At 42.6% G+C, this 17,458-nt stretch overlaps 1 protein-coding gene across 1 annotated transcript in view; it reads right to left on the bottom strand.

Moving 5' to 3' along the window:
- The window catches only part of LOC109873557 (GDNF family receptor alpha-2-like), a 74,309-nt gene that overhangs the window by 9,291 nt on the left and 47,560 nt on the right, over window positions 1-17,458 (bottom strand). Inside the window, exons 4-5 of the mRNA XM_031809591.1 lie at window positions 11,160-11,353; window positions 10,822-11,009 (exon numbers count right to left, since the gene is read on the bottom strand). Coding sequence (XP_031665451.1) covers window positions 10,822-11,009; window positions 11,160-11,353 — 382 coding nt within the window. The remainder of the gene's footprint in view (window positions 1-10,821; window positions 11,010-11,159; window positions 11,354-17,458) is intronic.

Here is a 17,458-nt window from a genome sequence, read left to right as displayed (position 1 = left end):
CCAGATAAAAATCCAACCAGGAAGTGACGCATTTTTTGAAACCGCCTCATGCCAATGACTCCTTATATGGCTGTGAATGAGCTACGAATGAGCTTACGTTTTCCACGTTTTACCCAGGGTGTCTACAGCATTGTGATGTCTTTTCAGGCATTTCCATTGAAGAATGGCTGTAAGGGACCACATATAGCATGTGGTCACATGGTGTCTGCCGCAGAAAATCTTGCGTAAAATACTGAGGTAGCCATTTTTCCAATCGCTTCTTATGAGAAACCAATTGCCTCAACGGATATATTATTGAATATATATGTTAAAAACACCTTGAGGATGGATCCTAAACAACGTTTGCCGTGTTTCTGTCGATATCATGGAGAAAATTTTGAAAAACGTTTGCCGTTATAGTTGCAGCATTTTCCGGTCGATTTCTCAGCCAAGTATGATGAAGAAATGGGAGCTATTTCGCCTACAAAAATAATATTTTGGGAAAAAAGGAACATTTGCTATCTAACTGGGAGTCTCCTGAGTGAAAGCATCCGAAGTTCTTCAAAGGTAAATTATTTAATTTGGTTGCTTTTCTTATTTTTGTGAAAATGTTGCCTGCTGCCAGCAGAGCCTAGCATAGCATTATGCCATGATAAACTTACACAAATGCTGTAACGCATATTTTGAAAATCTGAGATGACAGTGTTGTTAACAAAAGGCTAAGCTTGTGTTTGAATATATTTATTTCATTTCATTTGCGATTTTCATGAATAGGAAAAGTTGCGTTATGCTAATGCTTTTGAGGCTATGATTGCGCTCCCGGATACGGGTTTGCTCGTCGCAAGAGAAGAAGTTACAGGTCTGTGAGAGCCAGAAATCTTGCTTGTTTGTAGGTGACCAAATACTTATTTTCCACCATAATTTGCAAATAAATTCATTAAAAATCCTACGATGTGATTTTCTGGATTTACTTTTCTCATTTTGTCTGTCATAGTTGAAGTGTACCTATGATGAAAATTACAGGCCTCTCATCTTTTTAAGTGGGAGAACTTGCACAATTGGTGGCTGACTAAATACTTTTTTGCCCCACTGTATTTGAGAATGCTGTTCATTGACTACTGCTCACCATTCAACATCATAGAGCCCACAAAGCTCATCACTAAGCTAAGGACCCTGGGACTAAACACCTCCCTCTGCAACTGGATGCTGGACTTCCTGATGGGCCGCCTCCAGGTGGTAAGGGTAGGCAACAACACATCCTCCACACTGATGCTCAACACTGGGGCCCTTCAGGTGTGCGTGCTTTGTCCCCTCATGTACTCCCTGTTCACCCACGACTGTGTGTGAAAGCATGACTCCAACAATCAGGACTCATTAAGTTGGTAGCATCCCACCTGGCCAACATCCGGTGAAATTGTAGAGCGTGAAATTCAAACTACAGAATTATAAATATTTAACTTTCATAAAATCACAAGTGTAATTAATACATCAAAATAAAGATCAACTTCTTGTTAAATCGGCCGCTGTGTCAGATTTCAAAAAGGCTTTACGGCGAAAACACACCATGCGATTATCGGAGGACAGCGCCCCTGCATACAAAAGCATGAAAAACATATTTCAACCAGGCAGGTGCGCCACGAAAGTCATAAATAGCGATATAATAAATGCCTTACCTTTGATGATCTTCTTCTGTTGGCACTCCAAAAGTTCCCAGTTACATCACAAATGGTCCTTTTGTTCGATAATGTCCTTCTTTATATCCATAAAAACTCAGTTTAGCTGGCGCGCTTCAGTCAATAATCCACCCAGTTTCCCTCCATCAAAATGCCTACAAAATGAATCTCAAACATTACTTTTCCAAACAAGTCAAACAACGTTTATAATCAAACCTTAGGTACCCTAATACGTAAATAAATGATCAAATTTAAGACGGAGAATCGTTATTGTCTTTACCGAAGAAAAATAACAAAGAACGTGCTCTCTTCCATGCGCTTGGAAACACTACAGCCAAAATGGGAGCCACCTAGAGAAACTACAATTTCTGGCTAATTTTTCCAAAAACCAGCATGAAACTCTTTATAAAGACTGTTGACATCTAGTGGAAGCCCTAGGAACTGCAATCTCGGAGGATTTTTCCTTATAATAAAAGTGACAGCCATTGAAAACAGTAGTAGGCTGAAAAATAGTTTTTGGGGATGGTTTGTCCTCGGGGTTTCGCCTGCCATATCAGTTCTGTTATACTCACAGACATAATTTTAACGGTTTTAGAAACTTTAGAGGGGTTTCTATCCAAATCTACCAATTATTTGCATATCCTACCTTCTGGGCCTGAGTATCAGGCAGTTTACTTTGGGCACGCTTTTCATCCAGACGTGAAAAGACTGCCCTCTACCCAAGAGAAGCTAAACTAAAAGCACACAAATTATATATATTTTTTTGTCTATATTGAATACATAATTTAAACATTTACAGTGTAGGTTGGAAAAAGTATGTGAACACCTAGGCTAATGACTTTTCCAAAAGCCCCTTGGATTCAAGAGTCAGCTAACCTGGAGTCCAATCAATGAGATGAGATTGGAGATGTTGGTTAGAGCTGCCTTGCCCTATAAAAAACACTCACAAAATTTGAGTTTGCTATTCACAAGAAGCATTTTCTGATGTGAACCATGCCTTGAACAAAGGAGATCTCAGAAGACCTAAGATTAAGAATTGTTGACTTGCATAAAGCTGGAAAGGTTTACAAAAGTATCTCTAAAAGCCTTGATGTTCATCAGTCCATGGTAAGACAAATTGTCTATAAATGGAGAAAGTTCAGCACTGTTGCTACTCTCCCTAGGAGGGGCAGTCCTGCAAAGATGACTGCAAGAGCACAGTGCAAAATGCTCAATGAGGTTAAGATAAATCTAAGAAAAAAACTAAAGACTTACAGAAATCTCTGGAACATGCTAACATCTCTGTTGACAAGTCTATGATACGTACAACACTAAACAAGAATGGTGTTCATGGGAGGACATCACGGAAGAAGCCACTGCTGTCCAAAAAAACCCATTGCTGCATGTCTGAAGTTTGCAAAAGTGCACATGGATGTTCCACAGTGCAACTGCAAAATATTCTGTGGACAGATTAACCTACTGTTGAGTTGTTTGGAAGGAACACACAACACTATGTGTGGAGAAAAAAAAGGCAGAGCACACCAACATCAAAACCTCATCACTGAGCTCTTCCGTAAGGCCATTCCTTTTCCCCAGATTGCTCAGTTTCGCCGGGCATCCAGCTCTAGGTAGAGTCATTGGTGGTTCCAAACTTCTTCCATTTAAGAATGATGGAGGCCACTGTGTTCTTGGGGACCTTCAATGAGCAGACATTTCTTGGTACACTTCCCCAGATCTTTGCCTCGACACAAAGCTCTACGGTCAAATTCCTTTGACCTGGCTTGGTTTGTGCTCTGACATGCACTGTCAACTGTGGGACCTTATAGAGACAGGAATGTAACCTTTCCAAATCATGTCCAATCTTGATTGGACCACAGGTGGACTCCAATGAAGTTGTAGAAACATCTTGTCACGGATCCCCCCCGGTACTGCTGACCATTCCGTTCACCAGCTCCCGAGGTCTACGTCACCGGCCTTCTAGGCGTCACTGAACTGGATTCATTACCATCAACCCCGGACTATCTTCTCTCATTTCGCACACTTGGTTCCCATTCCCCCTTATTAGTATGTGTATCTATGTGCCCTCTCTTCTGCATTGTCCTTGTCGATTATTGTCCCATGTCTATTGGTATTGTGAGTACCTGTGCTCTGTTGTATCGGCTTTCGTGCTACATGTTGTTGTGCACTTGTTATTATGGGTCTCGTCCCATGTTTACAGCTCACTCTTTTGTTTGGGTTATATCCCTGTGTTATATATACACATGTGTTTGTTTTGGGCTTCGTCTGGGCAGCGCCTGTCTGATATCATTATACAGCACCCACCCACCCGTAGCACGCGTTCCAGCAGGTATATCTCACTTGTTACCCCCAAAGCCAATTCCTCCTTTGGCCGCCTCTCCTTCCAGTTCTCTGCTGCCAATGACTGGAATGAACTACAAAAATCTCTGAAACTGGAAACACTTATCTCCCTCACTAGCTACTCCATGTGTAACTCTGTGTTGTTATATGTGTCGAACCGCTTTGCTTTATCTTGGCCAGGTCGCAGTTGTAAATGAGAACTTGTTCTCAACTTGCCTACCTGGTTAAATAAAGGTTAAATAAAAAATAAATAAAAGTGAGACATCTTGTCACGGTCATCATATGGAGGAGACCAAGGTGCAGCGTGATATGAATACATACTTCTTTAAATGAAAGAGAGAACACTGAACAAACTTTACAAATCAACAAAATGAACCGTGAAGCTAATATGGCTAGTGCAGACAGGCAACTAAACATAGAATAACAACCCACAAAATACCCAAGGACTATGATAAACAGCTGCCTCTGATTGAGAACCAATCTAGGCAACCATAGACATATAAACATTTGATTTGTTAAAAAAGTTTGAAATATCCAATAAATGTCGTTCCACTTCATGATTGTGTCCCACTTGTTGTTGATTCTTCACAAAAAAATACAGTTTTATATCTTTATGTTTGAAGCCTGAAATGTGGCAAAAGGTCGCAAAGTTCAAGGGGGCCGAATACTTTCGCAAGGCACTGTAGCAGATGTTCTGAAAGAGCTGCAAAACCTGGACACGTATAAATCAGCTGGGCTTGACAATCTGGACCCTCTATTTCTGAAACTATCCGCCGCCATTGTCGCAACCCCTATTACCAGCCTGTTCAACCTCTCTTTCATATCGTCTGAGATCCCCAAGGATTGGAAAGCTGCCGCAGTCATCCCCCTCTTCAAAGGGGGAGACACCCTGGACCCAAACTGTTACAGACCTATATCCATCCTGCCCTGCCTATTAAGGCCAAGTCAACAAACAGGTCACTGACCATCTCAAATCCCACCGTACCTTCTCCGCTGTGCAATCTGGTTTCCGAGCCGGTCACGGGTGCACCTCAGCCACGCTCAAGGTACTAAACGATATCATAACCGCCATCGATAAAAGACAGTACTGTGCAGCCGTCTTCATCGACCTTGCCAAGGCTTTCGACTCTGTCAATCACCATATTCTTATTGGCAGACTCAGTAGCCTCGGTTTTTCTGATGACTGCCATTCCTGGTTCATCAACTACGTTGCAGACAGAGTTCAGTGTGTCAAATCGGAGGGCATGCTGTCCGGTCCTCTGGCAGTCTCTATGGGGGTGCCACAGGGTTCAATTCTCGGGCCGACTCTTTTCTCTGTATATATCAATGATGTTGCTCTTGCTGCGGGCGATTCCCTGATCCACCTCTACGCAGACAACACCGTTCTATATACTTCCGGCCCATCCTTGGACACTGTGCTATCTGACCTCCAAACGAGCTTCAATGCCATACAACACTCCTTCTGTGGCCTCCAACTGCTCTTAAATGCTAGTAAAATCAAATGCATGCTTTTCAACCATTCGCTGCCTGCACCCGCACGCCTGACTAGCATCACCACCCTGGATGGTTCCGACCTTGAATATGTGGACATCTATAAGTACCTAGGTGTCTGGCTAGACTGTAAACTCTCCTTCCAGACTCATATCAAAACATCTCCAATCGAAAATCAAATCTAGAGTCGGCTTTCTATTCCGCAACAAAGCCTCCTTCACTCACGCTGCCAAACTTACCCTAGTAAAACTGACTATCCTACCGATCCTCAACTTCGGCGATGTCATCTACAAAATAGCTTCCAACACTCTACTCAGCAAACTGGATCCAGTTTATCACAGTGCCATCCGTTTTGTCACTAAAGCACCTTATACCACCCACCACTGCGACCTGTATGCTCTAGTCGGCTGGCCCTCGCTACATATTCGTCGCCAGACCCACTGGCTCCAGGTCATCTACAAGTCCATGCTAGGTAAAGCTCCGCCTTATCTCAGTTCACTGGTCACGATGGCAACACCCACCCGCACGTGCTCCAGCAGGTGTATCTCACTGATCATCCCTAAAGCCAACACCTCATTTGGCCGCCTTTCGTTCCAGTTCTCTGCTGCCTGTGACTGGAACGAATTGCAAAAATCGCTGAAGTTGGAGACTTTTATCTCCCTCACCAACTTCAAACATCTGCTATCTGAGCAGCTAACCGATCGCTGCAGCTGTACATAGTCTATCGGTAAATAGCCCGCCCATTTTTACCTACCTCATCCCCATACTGTTTTTATTTATTTACTTTTCTGCTCTTTTGCACACCAATATCTCTACATGTACTGGACCATCTGATCATTTATCACTCCAGTGTTAATCTGCAAAATTGTAATTATTCGCCTACCTCCTCATGCCTTTTGCACACAATGTATATAGGACTCTCTTTTTTTTCTACTGTGTTATTGACTTGTTAATTGTTTACTCCTTGTGTAACTCTGTGTTGTCTGTTCACACTGCTATGCTTTATCTTGGCCAGGTCGCAGTTGCAAATGAGAACTTTTTAAAATTTAAAAAATAAACAATTGTGGAGAGGTTGGAGTCTGTTTGATTGAGTGTGTGGACAGGTATCTTTTATACAGGTAACGAGTTCAAACAGGTGCGGTTAATACAGGTAATGAGTGGAGAACAGGGGGCTTCTCAAAGAAAAACTAACAGGTCTGTGAGAGCCGGAATTCTTACTGGTTGGTAGGTGTTCAAATACTTATGTCATGCAATAAAATGCAAATGAATTACTTAAAAATCATACAATGTGATTTTCTGGATTTTTCCGTCTCTCACCGTTGAGGTGTACCTATGACAAAAATTACAGACCTCCACATGCATTGTAAGTTGGAAAACCTGCAAAATCGGCAGTGTATCAAATACTTGTTCTCCCCACTGTATGTATATATATATATATACACACAATTTAGAAAATACCTAGCAGAAAAAGTCTTAAAAGGTTTTAGAAATCCATAAAAAACAATAGTCTTGAAGTAAAGACGTCCGCCAATCAACATGTGTATTTAGTTTTGCAGAAATGATTGGCCTTCTGTAAATGTAAGAAAAATATTGCCTAGTGTTGTCATTCTGTTACCAAAAACCCACATATCTTTAAGATATTTTCAAATGTCCCTCCCTTATTAGGAGGGAGGATAATGAACATTCACAGAAGTAACTAGTAAAGTTAGATATAGTGTTTTCATTAATAACAATTTGGATGATTATTTATTAATAAGCGATTAAAACATACTTTTTTACCAAATTGCATGTGTGTGTATGACTGACAGGTCTGAATACTGTGCTGTTGATGTTCTCATAGAGGTCAGTCATTCCATGGGAGTGTGTGCTTATGCCTGTGTGTGTGTTTTGGTGTCTATGTCGGTATGAGTTTAGGTGTCTTAGGATGGATGAGCAATGCTTCACAGGAACCTTTGAAGTTGACACTCACACTGACTTCTGTGCCCTTTGTTTGGGGGAGCTGTGATGGTGGATGTGGTGTCTGACTCATTGACAAAGATCAAAGGGCGGAGTGTGTGCATTTGTGTGTGTATTTTTATGTGTTTGTGTAAATTCATATTCGATAAGAGAACTGTGTTGAAAGACAAGACAGACTCACTGTCTGACAGCTAACTGCTATGCTGTATTCTAGTATCCAAGCTAACAGCCTAGGCTAGCCAAAGTAGTGCACATGCATATCAAATAAGGACATAGATTCTCTGTCCACTCCTCTCTCCCGACCGCTCTTTCAACTCTCTCTCCACTCTCACTCTATCCCTCTCTCTTCCCAATGCTCTTCTCTCTCTCTCTACCTCTGACCCTGACTTGCCAGTTACAGTGAAGCAGATTCACAGTTATCCCGTGGGAAACACCTTATTATAATATGTACATTAGCAGAAGGAAAACACAGTGAAATTATAATAATATGGAAATGTATAACTGACACTGCTGACCTTAAATATAATTGGTCAGAAATAACCTACACTCCCATTTTAACAACACCTACTGTATATTTATGAGAGGAGAGGAGACAGGAACGGATCTATGGGGCAGGTGCTTCCCACCCATTTTATTTTATTTTGTGGGGGGGCATCTATCTATCAGAGTCAGCGCTAACAAATGTTGGCATCAGCTAGAGTGTTGTCTGGGAAAAACACGGGGGTGTGCAGAAAATATTGCATGCTAAATTGAATCGTATTTGGTTGTGGTGTGTGTCAGTCATTTTGAAATCAAGTGACAACATCACAGAGATGCTTGAATCTCCTTGCACGTATGGCACAGACGTGAGACTCAAGGCCACAGGCTTATTGAAAACAGTGACAGAGCAGAGGTTTAAGTTCATTGCTAACAATAATTCACAATATGCTGGGGCTCCTCGACTCTCCTAATAAGTTACTGCAGTCTGAAGCAACTGATCTCCACACCGGTGTCAAACTTGTCCACAGTACTTATGAGTGCGTTGATAAACTGCGATATGATGCTGAATTCTAAAAGATTTCGGGTGAATGCCAGGAGGTCATGAGCACACCAGCTCCAAGCAAACTATGGAGACTCATCAGTAAAACTCTGCAAGAGTACTGAAAGCATAGTGGGTCAGCATGGTGATGGATATGAGAAGTGATCAACTGTTTTCAGCATTTTGGATGCCGTGCTGGGGGAAATGTCATCACGATTTAGCAAACCAAATAGTCGACTGGTGGAGCCTGTGTGCCATGGATCCTGAGCCCAAACATTTTGATGTGAACAAGGTCAAGCCTTTGTTGGATCAAACCAAAACTGAACTAGTGGAAGCTGAGTTTAATGTGGCTTGGCTCGCAACCACACCCAGCTACAACAAGGACCCCACTCAGTGTTCTTCAAAATGACAGCGGGCCTTTGTCAGCAATGCCGCCTGTGCTGTAGGCACTGAAACTTGGATTAACATTTGGGGCAGCTTCAGCACTGTGCAAAACTTCCTTCTCCACCCTGAAGTACATCTTTCCTTCCACGGGTCAACACAGCATAGAGGAGGCTGCAACTCTTCTAAATGCTAAAACCGTTTGTTTTCCCTCATGTAAGCCGACTGGTTGTTGGTCCATTTAAAAAAAAAAGTAATATATAGTTTAGGCGTTAGCTTTTTACTTTAATGCATATTTTAGATTTAATTGAGTCTTAATGTAATTTCTTGCTTTTGCGGGTCTAATTGCAATTGTTAGATAGACAGATGTGCGTTATTTGCTGAGAAAATGGCCAATGTAGCCTATTGGTTGTGCTCGGAGATGACCCCTGACCTGGTGCTCCTCTTGGTTGGTGCATCTAACGTTATCCTTTCATCACACTGACTGGTGGTAGCCTTCTGTCCATTGTCCTGGGGTGGCAGGTAGCCTGGCGGTTAGAGAGGCGAGCCAGCAATCAGAGGGCTACCAGTTCATATCCCGGTTCCGACAGGAGAAATCTGTCTGCAAGTGAACAGCTCCTATGCTCCGAGTGTGACAGCTCCCCATACCTCTCCAAAAAAACAGCTGTGTGTGTGTCTTTTGGAGGAGTTGGGTTAAAAGCGGAAGTCAAATTCTGGTTGGACCTTATGTGCAATTGACCAATGAAGTGATCTTAATCGATGGTTACGGTGTGTGTCGGGCTTCTCTTCAACATTGCGTGCTTTCTTGTGTGCAAAATGAGAGTTGTGTATATGGCTGCATTTCAGAAGGGCCAACATTTTTGACATTTTGTATGTCGCAGTAGTACAGGACGAACCGTTCACTCTGTTATCAATTTCATTACACATAGTCGTTATGTGTAAAAGTGATGTCAATATTATGAAAACGACACAGCCTACTTTGTCACCGGTCCTTGCTATTCTGCTCTAGTGTGTGTGCGTGCGTGTGTGTGTGTTGCTCTCGGGAATGGCCATTTACTGTTATTCGCGGCAGATTCTAATTGGCTTCTGCCATGTAGGACATTTCACATCAGCTATGAATATAGAACATGCACTTAGTTTGATTTAGTTTGCTTTTCTGAAACTCTCCCACAGAAAAATGATGTGTAGGCCTACGGCAACTACAGCTGCATTTCGGATACACTTGTATGTCACAATGGATGTCTTTGTGTTATTATATAAAACGACAGTTGTTGGCTACATTTCAGATACATTTTTGCACATTTGAAAAGTAATAGGACCAATCTACCTCGTGTTAATAGGGCTCTAAAGCCCCCCCCTCCCCACCCCGGTGCATCTGTGAGTGTGTATTTGGTTATAATCAGGGGTTTTGTTCTGACTAAATCTTCTCTTTAATTAATTGTCATTACATATTTACAATATTTGCATAGCTAATGAGAACATGGCTGCCTGCTCCAATCAGCGTCCAACTCAGAGGCCCCAAGTTATAGCCGCAGTTACCATCCTCTACCTCTCTCTTAATCTCTCTACCTCTCTCTCTCTTCTCTTCCCCTCGCTCCTCTTCTTACTCTCTCCTCTGCCCCCTCACTCTTTCTTTTTACCCTTCTTTTTCTTTCTCTCTCCATCTCTGCTCTCTGTCTTTCTTTCTCTCACTCTCTAAATTGCCCTGAAAGCTTTTCAGTACACACAAACACCAAACCACCCAAACAGCCCGCACAAACTGCTGGGATATTTGGGACATTATGTTGGAGGAAGAGAGAAAATCTAATTCATGAGGCAGCCAAAAGATTCTGATCCCAGTGCTCAATGTGTGTCTGGTTGTGTGTGTGTGTTCATGCATGCGTGTGTTGATGAGTGTACACACTTGAGTGTGTGTTTGGAAGTGTGTTTGTGCATGCATGTGTAGATGCGTGTGTACACTTGAGTGTGCGTGAGCGTGTAGCCTACCTGCAGAGTGCGTCGGAGCGGCAGTTGCGCCGTAGCTCTAGACAGGAGGGTCTTTGTTTCTCCTGGTGGGAGCAGGCAGGTACGATGGTCTGTCTACGTCTCTCTGCACAGGCCTGGTCAGGACATGAGCAGAACAAAAGGGGGTAACTCAGCTCCCACGACACACGCTCAAAAAACTGACGCAGCGCCTGGGGACACACAGGACAAATTGCAATCATTATAGTCGTCTTCATCATCAACATCATCATCATCATCCACCATGTGATGGGTCTCTCGTTAGAAGTAGTGTATTACTAGGGAATAGGATCATTTCAGACTTAAGTCCAACCACCACCCACCTTGTGACATCGTTTGCGGCTGCAAGGCTCCTGGTTGGCCTGTGAGGGCTGAGGAGGCTTGTTGCAGATAGCGATGTAATTGGAGCGTTGTCTCTTGCAGGTTTCGTTGAGGTTACAGGCCTTGGCTGCGTCAAGGCATGGGTTACACGGTTTTCCTGGCTCTGAGCATGGGTTGGCCTTGGACAGAGAGGAGTCTGGGAGAGGGGTGGGGTTGAGAGAGAGAGAGTACACTGTGAGTACACAGTGGCAGAATACCTGACCACTGTGACTGACCCAAAAAGAAGGAAAGCTTTGACTTTGTTCAGACTCAGTGAGCATAGCCTTGCTATTGAGAGAGGCCACCGTAGACAGACCTGGCTCTTGAGAGAGTGTGCTATGTGCACACTACCCACAAAATGAGGTGGAAACTGAGCTGCACTTCCTATCCTCCTGTCTAATGTATGACCATATTAGAGACACACATTTCCACAAGGAATTTCAAAAAAAATCAAATGTTGATAAACTCCCATTTCTATTAGCTGAAATACCACAGTGTGCCATCACAGCAGCAAGATGTGTGACCTGTTACCACAAGAAATGGGCAACCAGTGAAGAACAAACACCATTGTTAATACTACCCATATTATATATATATATATATATATATATAAACACTGTATATACCATAGCCATAATATGACATTTAAAACGTATGGAAATGTTGTGAGTTTTCTGTTTACTGTTAATTTTTATATAATTTATTTCACTTTTGTTTATTATCTACTTCACTTGCTTTGGCAATGTAAACATGTTTACCATGACAATAAAGCCACTTGAATTGAATTGAGAGGCAGCGAGAGAGATGGAGAGAAGGAGAGAAAGCTAGAGAGGAAAAGGCTAATATGAGTACTAAAAGTTAATAACAGACACAATCTGTGTCTGACCCCAGTGCTCGTCTTGTTACACATCACCAGAGACTAATGCAGGGATCACCAGCTAGATTCAGCTGCCGGGCAATTTTTTTTCTGGAGCAGATGGTCGGGGGGACGGAAATTAATTACAAATCATTTGTAGACTCTCAATTGACCGCAAGAAGCCCAAACAGAAATAATGTTTGACTGAAACATAATAATTTAAAATCTTGCTTACATTTGAATACAATCACGTGTCTCTCTCTATTATGCGTGGGAATACTTGAGAATAGATTTCTTAAATTGAAATCACTCGGTGTCACGAACCTCGCTGAAGAGGGTGCCTCTTCCTGTTCGGGCGGGGCTCGGCGGTCGTCGTCACCGGCCTATTAGCTGCCATCGATTCTTTTTCCGTTTGTGTTTGTTATTGGTTAATTGGGTACACCTGTTTTGTATTAGGGTTTGTTTATAGGGTATTTAAGGGCACTAGGCCTGCTGGGTATTTTGTGCGGGCTTGTTTATTTGTTACTCTGTGTTTGATGGTGTATTGCTTTTCGTGTTCTTTATTTATCCGGCCTATTTTGTCCTGTTGTTTTTGGACTGGTAACTTATACGCCTTGTGTGTTGGCGTCATCATTTTGGTTGCACCGGTGAATAAATTTTGATAAACGACAGAACCCTGCTCTCTGCGCCTGATTCCACCCACCACTCATAGTTTATCGTAACACTCGGAGCTGATTTCCTGGTGTTTTTACAGTCTCTGTCCAACAATGAAATTCTACACAAAAAATGATATATGTATGTCTTTGATCAGAAAACTTGGGGGGACAAATAAAACCACCTGGGGGCCAAATTCGGCACGCGGGCGGGTCTAATGTGACTGTGGCCAAATATAAACTCAGGATAATATCTGTTTAAGCTAGAAGCACACACACTCACACTCAGACTCAGACTCAGACTCAGACTCAGACTCAGACTCAGACACAGACACACACACACACAATTTAAAGAAACAATACTGTCAGTGGGAATGAGAAACTGTTATGTAAAGTTCAAGCCCTTATTCTCATTATCGGTGACACGGTTTGTTGTAGTGGGAACACATTCTAAATCAGCATTTTTATTTCATACTCCACATCTTATATTAGACTTCTAATAGAGCACTATTGGTCCCCGTAGGGCAACTCTGACACACACACCTCCCCCTCCTCCCTCTCCTTGTAGTGTATTGATCGTGTCAAATGAGCTGAGCTCAGGGTGATTGAAGTAGACAAGCCTTAATGACTGGAGAATAACGACTTCATTACAGCTTCACCTTCCAGCTGCACAGAATTACTGATGTGTGCACTCATGTCTGTATTATTTTCCAGTATGTGCGGTGTGTGTGTGGGTGTTGCTCTCGGAATGGGCATTTACTCTTATCGCGGCCGATTCAAATGGCCTAATGCCAATGTAGGACATTTCACATAAGTGTTTGGTTGTGTGTGAACTAGCTCTCAAGGTCTCACGTCAGAATTAGAAGTTCATCCATGTTTCAGAAAAGTCACATTTCTAAGTTGTTCCAAACGTCAAATTCTGAAGTGTTTAAGGTTAGGTTTAGGCATCAATTGTTTTACCTATTAAACTCAATTACAGCCAGGATGGATTAGTCTCACTCGGGCCTTGGGGAATGTTGGGGAACGCTGTGCTATATATCTCTATATCTCTCTGGCTGTGTGTTCCTTCCAATTCTGTATTTTATAAACCCTGGATTGCTGATGCTATGTGTTGGCCAGTGAGTTGGCCATATTGGCCCTCCCCAGACGGATCCTTCCTCCATAGGAATGAATGGAATTCTACAGCATTTCAATTAAATGTTTGAAGGACAAAATGATATGTATTTTGTTGTTGTAGTGAAGACAGTAACATTATATGTGTCACGTTCTGACCTTTGTTCTTGTGTGTTTTCCTTGTTTAAGTGTTTGTCAAGACGTGAGCCGGGTGGGCATTCTATGTTTTGTGTCTAGTTTGTCTATTTCTATGTTTGGCCTGATATGGTTCTCAGTCAGAGGCAGGTGTTAGTCATTGTCTCTGATTGGGAACCATAATTAGGTAGCCTGTTTTGTGTTGGGTTTTGTGGGATGTTGTTTCCTGTCTTTGTGTTTTCTGCACCATATAGGGCTGTTTCGGTTTTGCCACGTTTATTGTTTTGTATTTTGTTCATGTAAAGTTTCTCTTATTAAAGAACCATGAACTTTAACCACGCTGCATTTTGGTCCTCTTCTCCTTCCCAGGAAGAAGGCCGTTACAATATCATTCCAAAAATGATACTTTAAGGATTTAAAAAATATATATTTTCATTTTTTTTAAATGTTTATGTTTAGATCACATAATATAATTAAAACATACGCATTTGTTTGTCTGCAATATAATACATCTGGCAAAAATAAATGTAGATGTTAATAAATGCCTTTCTATAGCTTAGAAAGTATGTCTTACAATGGTGGACGAATGCTAAGATGGAGGGATCATCAACTAGAATCAGCCGCGGGCCAATATTTTCTCGAGCAGATGATTTGTAGACCACCTCTGATTCTCTCTATCCCCTATCTCTCTTTCTGTCTCTCTCCCCTCTCCCTCTCCACCTACGCCTCCTATCCAGACATGGATTGGCGTCAAATACTGACTTGTATCATGGGTTAACTGGCTGGTGTGCGTGTGCGGGCGCGGGCGCATAGGTGCGAGGGCTTTGATTGCAATCTAAACCGTGTCTTCTTGTTAAAGAGTCTCAAGCCCATAGCCCAAGGCCCTGTCTATCTCTTAATCTCATGTCCATCCTCCTCTCCTCTCCTTCCTGTGCTAAAGTATTCAGGGGGAAAAGTGAGGGATCCCAGGAGAGGGAGCCATAGAGATGGAGAGAGAGAGAGAGAGCAATATCCAGAGTGAGTGCATGGGCCAATTACAGTGTTGCCCTGGGTCAGCTGTTATCTCTCTCACACAGCCTTTACGGGCATCTACACACAAAACCCTTGCCCCCAGACACACACGCACACACATTCAGATCTGTACACACGCATGCACACACACACAAACATGCACACACACTTTTACACATAGTGTCTTACACGTATGTTTTATTAAAGTGCTGCAGTTGGGCAGCCTCTCAACTACACCCTCCCTCCCCACTAGACAAGGTCAGAGAGAAGGGGGAGTGGGGGATGAGAAGAGGCAGAGAGAGGAAGATGGGAAACTGGCAAAGTGAGGAGCGGAAGAGGAAAGGAGAAGGAATTTGACAAGGAGGGGAAAAGAGGAAAGATGAAGAGAGACGCCTGGGAGCAGCATAGACACAGCTGGCTAGCCTAACCAAAGCCACACACACACACACACAACGACAGACGTAAAACACACGCACATGCACACAGATATCTGTAGAATTAGATAGATGGAAAGAATATGGTAGAAAAAGATATGGAGATGTATATTTGAAGCTAGACAGTACTGAGCAGAGCGAACTGTACAGCAGTGGAGGCTGCTGAGGGGAGGATGGCTCATAATGATGGCTGGAATGGAGTAAAAGGAATAGTATCAAACACATCAAACATGTGGTTTCCATGCGGTTGATGCCATTCCATTGACTCCATTCCAGCCAATATTATGATCTGTCCTCCCCTCAGCAGCCTCCACTGCTGTACAGACAGAGCTATGATGTGTCAGATGAAAGAAGAGGAACCTTGTTAGAACCAGAGACTGATAAAACAGATCCGAACATGGAATGTATTCAAACCCCCTCACTTAGATAATGATCAATGTCTAGAGTCCCCTGTGCTCAGACGTACTGCAGGGAACACACACAAAAGATTTCATGTGCATGTAGCAGGTTTCACAATAGCAGATATGCACAAACACACACATGGAATTACACACTCGAGCATGCAATCATGCACGTATGCACAGCCAGGTTGTGAAATTCAATGTCCATCCAGGTAGCAAGGACGTCGGGAGATTACTTAAAAACCAGCCCCTTTGGGCAACAGTGAGCGCTAATACCGTACCATTAACTAGGCTTGCAGTTTGCTAGGGATTTTTCATATTTTTTTATTTAACCTTTACTTAACTAGGCAAGTCAGTTAAAGAACAAATTATTTTTTACAATGACGGCCTACCCCGGCCAAACCCGGACGACGCCTGGGCCAATAGTGCCCGCCCTATCCCAGTCACGGCCGGATGTGATAGAGCCTAGATTCAAACCAGGGACTGTAGTGACGCCTCTTGCACCGAGATGCAGTGCCTCAAACTGCTGCGCCACTCTGGAGTCCAGTTGTGGATGGGGGTAGTGGATGGGAGTAAGCCGCAAGCTCCGGCTCTGGCTCAGAGGGCCGCAAATTCAATCCAAGTGTTAGGCACTGGTTTTTCGTTTTAAACCTCACCAAAACCTTAACTATTCGGAATGAATGCCTAAACTTAAAATGGAACTGGCAGGATTTTAGCAACATGACATCTGTTCATAGGAATAATATGAATTAATAATAATAATTTTTTATTTTATAATTTTTTAAAACATTTTCTGACAAGCGGGCACTAACATATGGTCATTTTCCCATTTTTAAAAATGAATATAATGTTTGGGAATTAGGTATGCGAAGGCATTTGTGAAAATTAGATTTGGAAAGAGGCCATTGCTTTTGAAAGTGGCCGTGCGGTTGGATAATCAACTGCAGTGATGAAACCTAATAAAACGTCTGTCTCGTTCAGCCAATCAGAGCTACTGTAGACATTTATTTGCCACACAGGCCTGCCATCATTCACTTTGAACTGGACTGTGTGTTTACAGGCAGTTGCAACAGCGTGACATTAGATCATTACAACACATTCACCAAAACCCACAAAATACACCTGAATGGATTTCTGAAAATATGTAAACACCACGGGAGTCATTTTACAGTACATTTGGGAACTTTACAGTCCTATTGATTAAACAACCATGAAAAGGTAGGCTCTCTCTCCATCAGCACAACAACACATCAAGAACTAATGTTAGCCAGAGAAAGATGAGCTAAAATCTAACGAAGGAACATTAGATAAACCTTCTCAAATGTTTTCAATTAGCTGGCCGTCAAAATTGCACTGATAAACGATGGGGAATTGTGGCCTACTCGTCCCAACCAAGCACCCAAAGCTAACTAGCTAAAGTTGTCTAGCTTGCTAGTTAGCTACTTCCAGACACAAACGAGAGAACACCTTACTCTGACCATTTTACTCGCTCTAGCAGATATGGTTAGGCCGTTTACATGTTATCGAGACTAAGTGTTACTTTCTTCGCCTACATTTACTAACACCGGTTGGTCATATCAAATCAAATTTCATTTGTCACATGCGCCGAATGTAACGGGTGTAGACCTTACCATGAAATGCTGACTTACCACCCCTTAA

This window comes from Oncorhynchus kisutch, linkage group LG29 (genome assembly GCF_002021735.2).
Source record: "Oncorhynchus kisutch isolate 150728-3 linkage group LG29, Okis_V2, whole genome shotgun sequence".
In the NCBI taxonomy this organism is placed as follows: domain Eukaryota; kingdom Metazoa; phylum Chordata; class Actinopteri; order Salmoniformes; family Salmonidae; genus Oncorhynchus; species Oncorhynchus kisutch.
The sequence above is the reverse complement of the archived record's forward strand: the minus strand, read 5'-3'. Positions and strand labels throughout refer to the sequence as shown.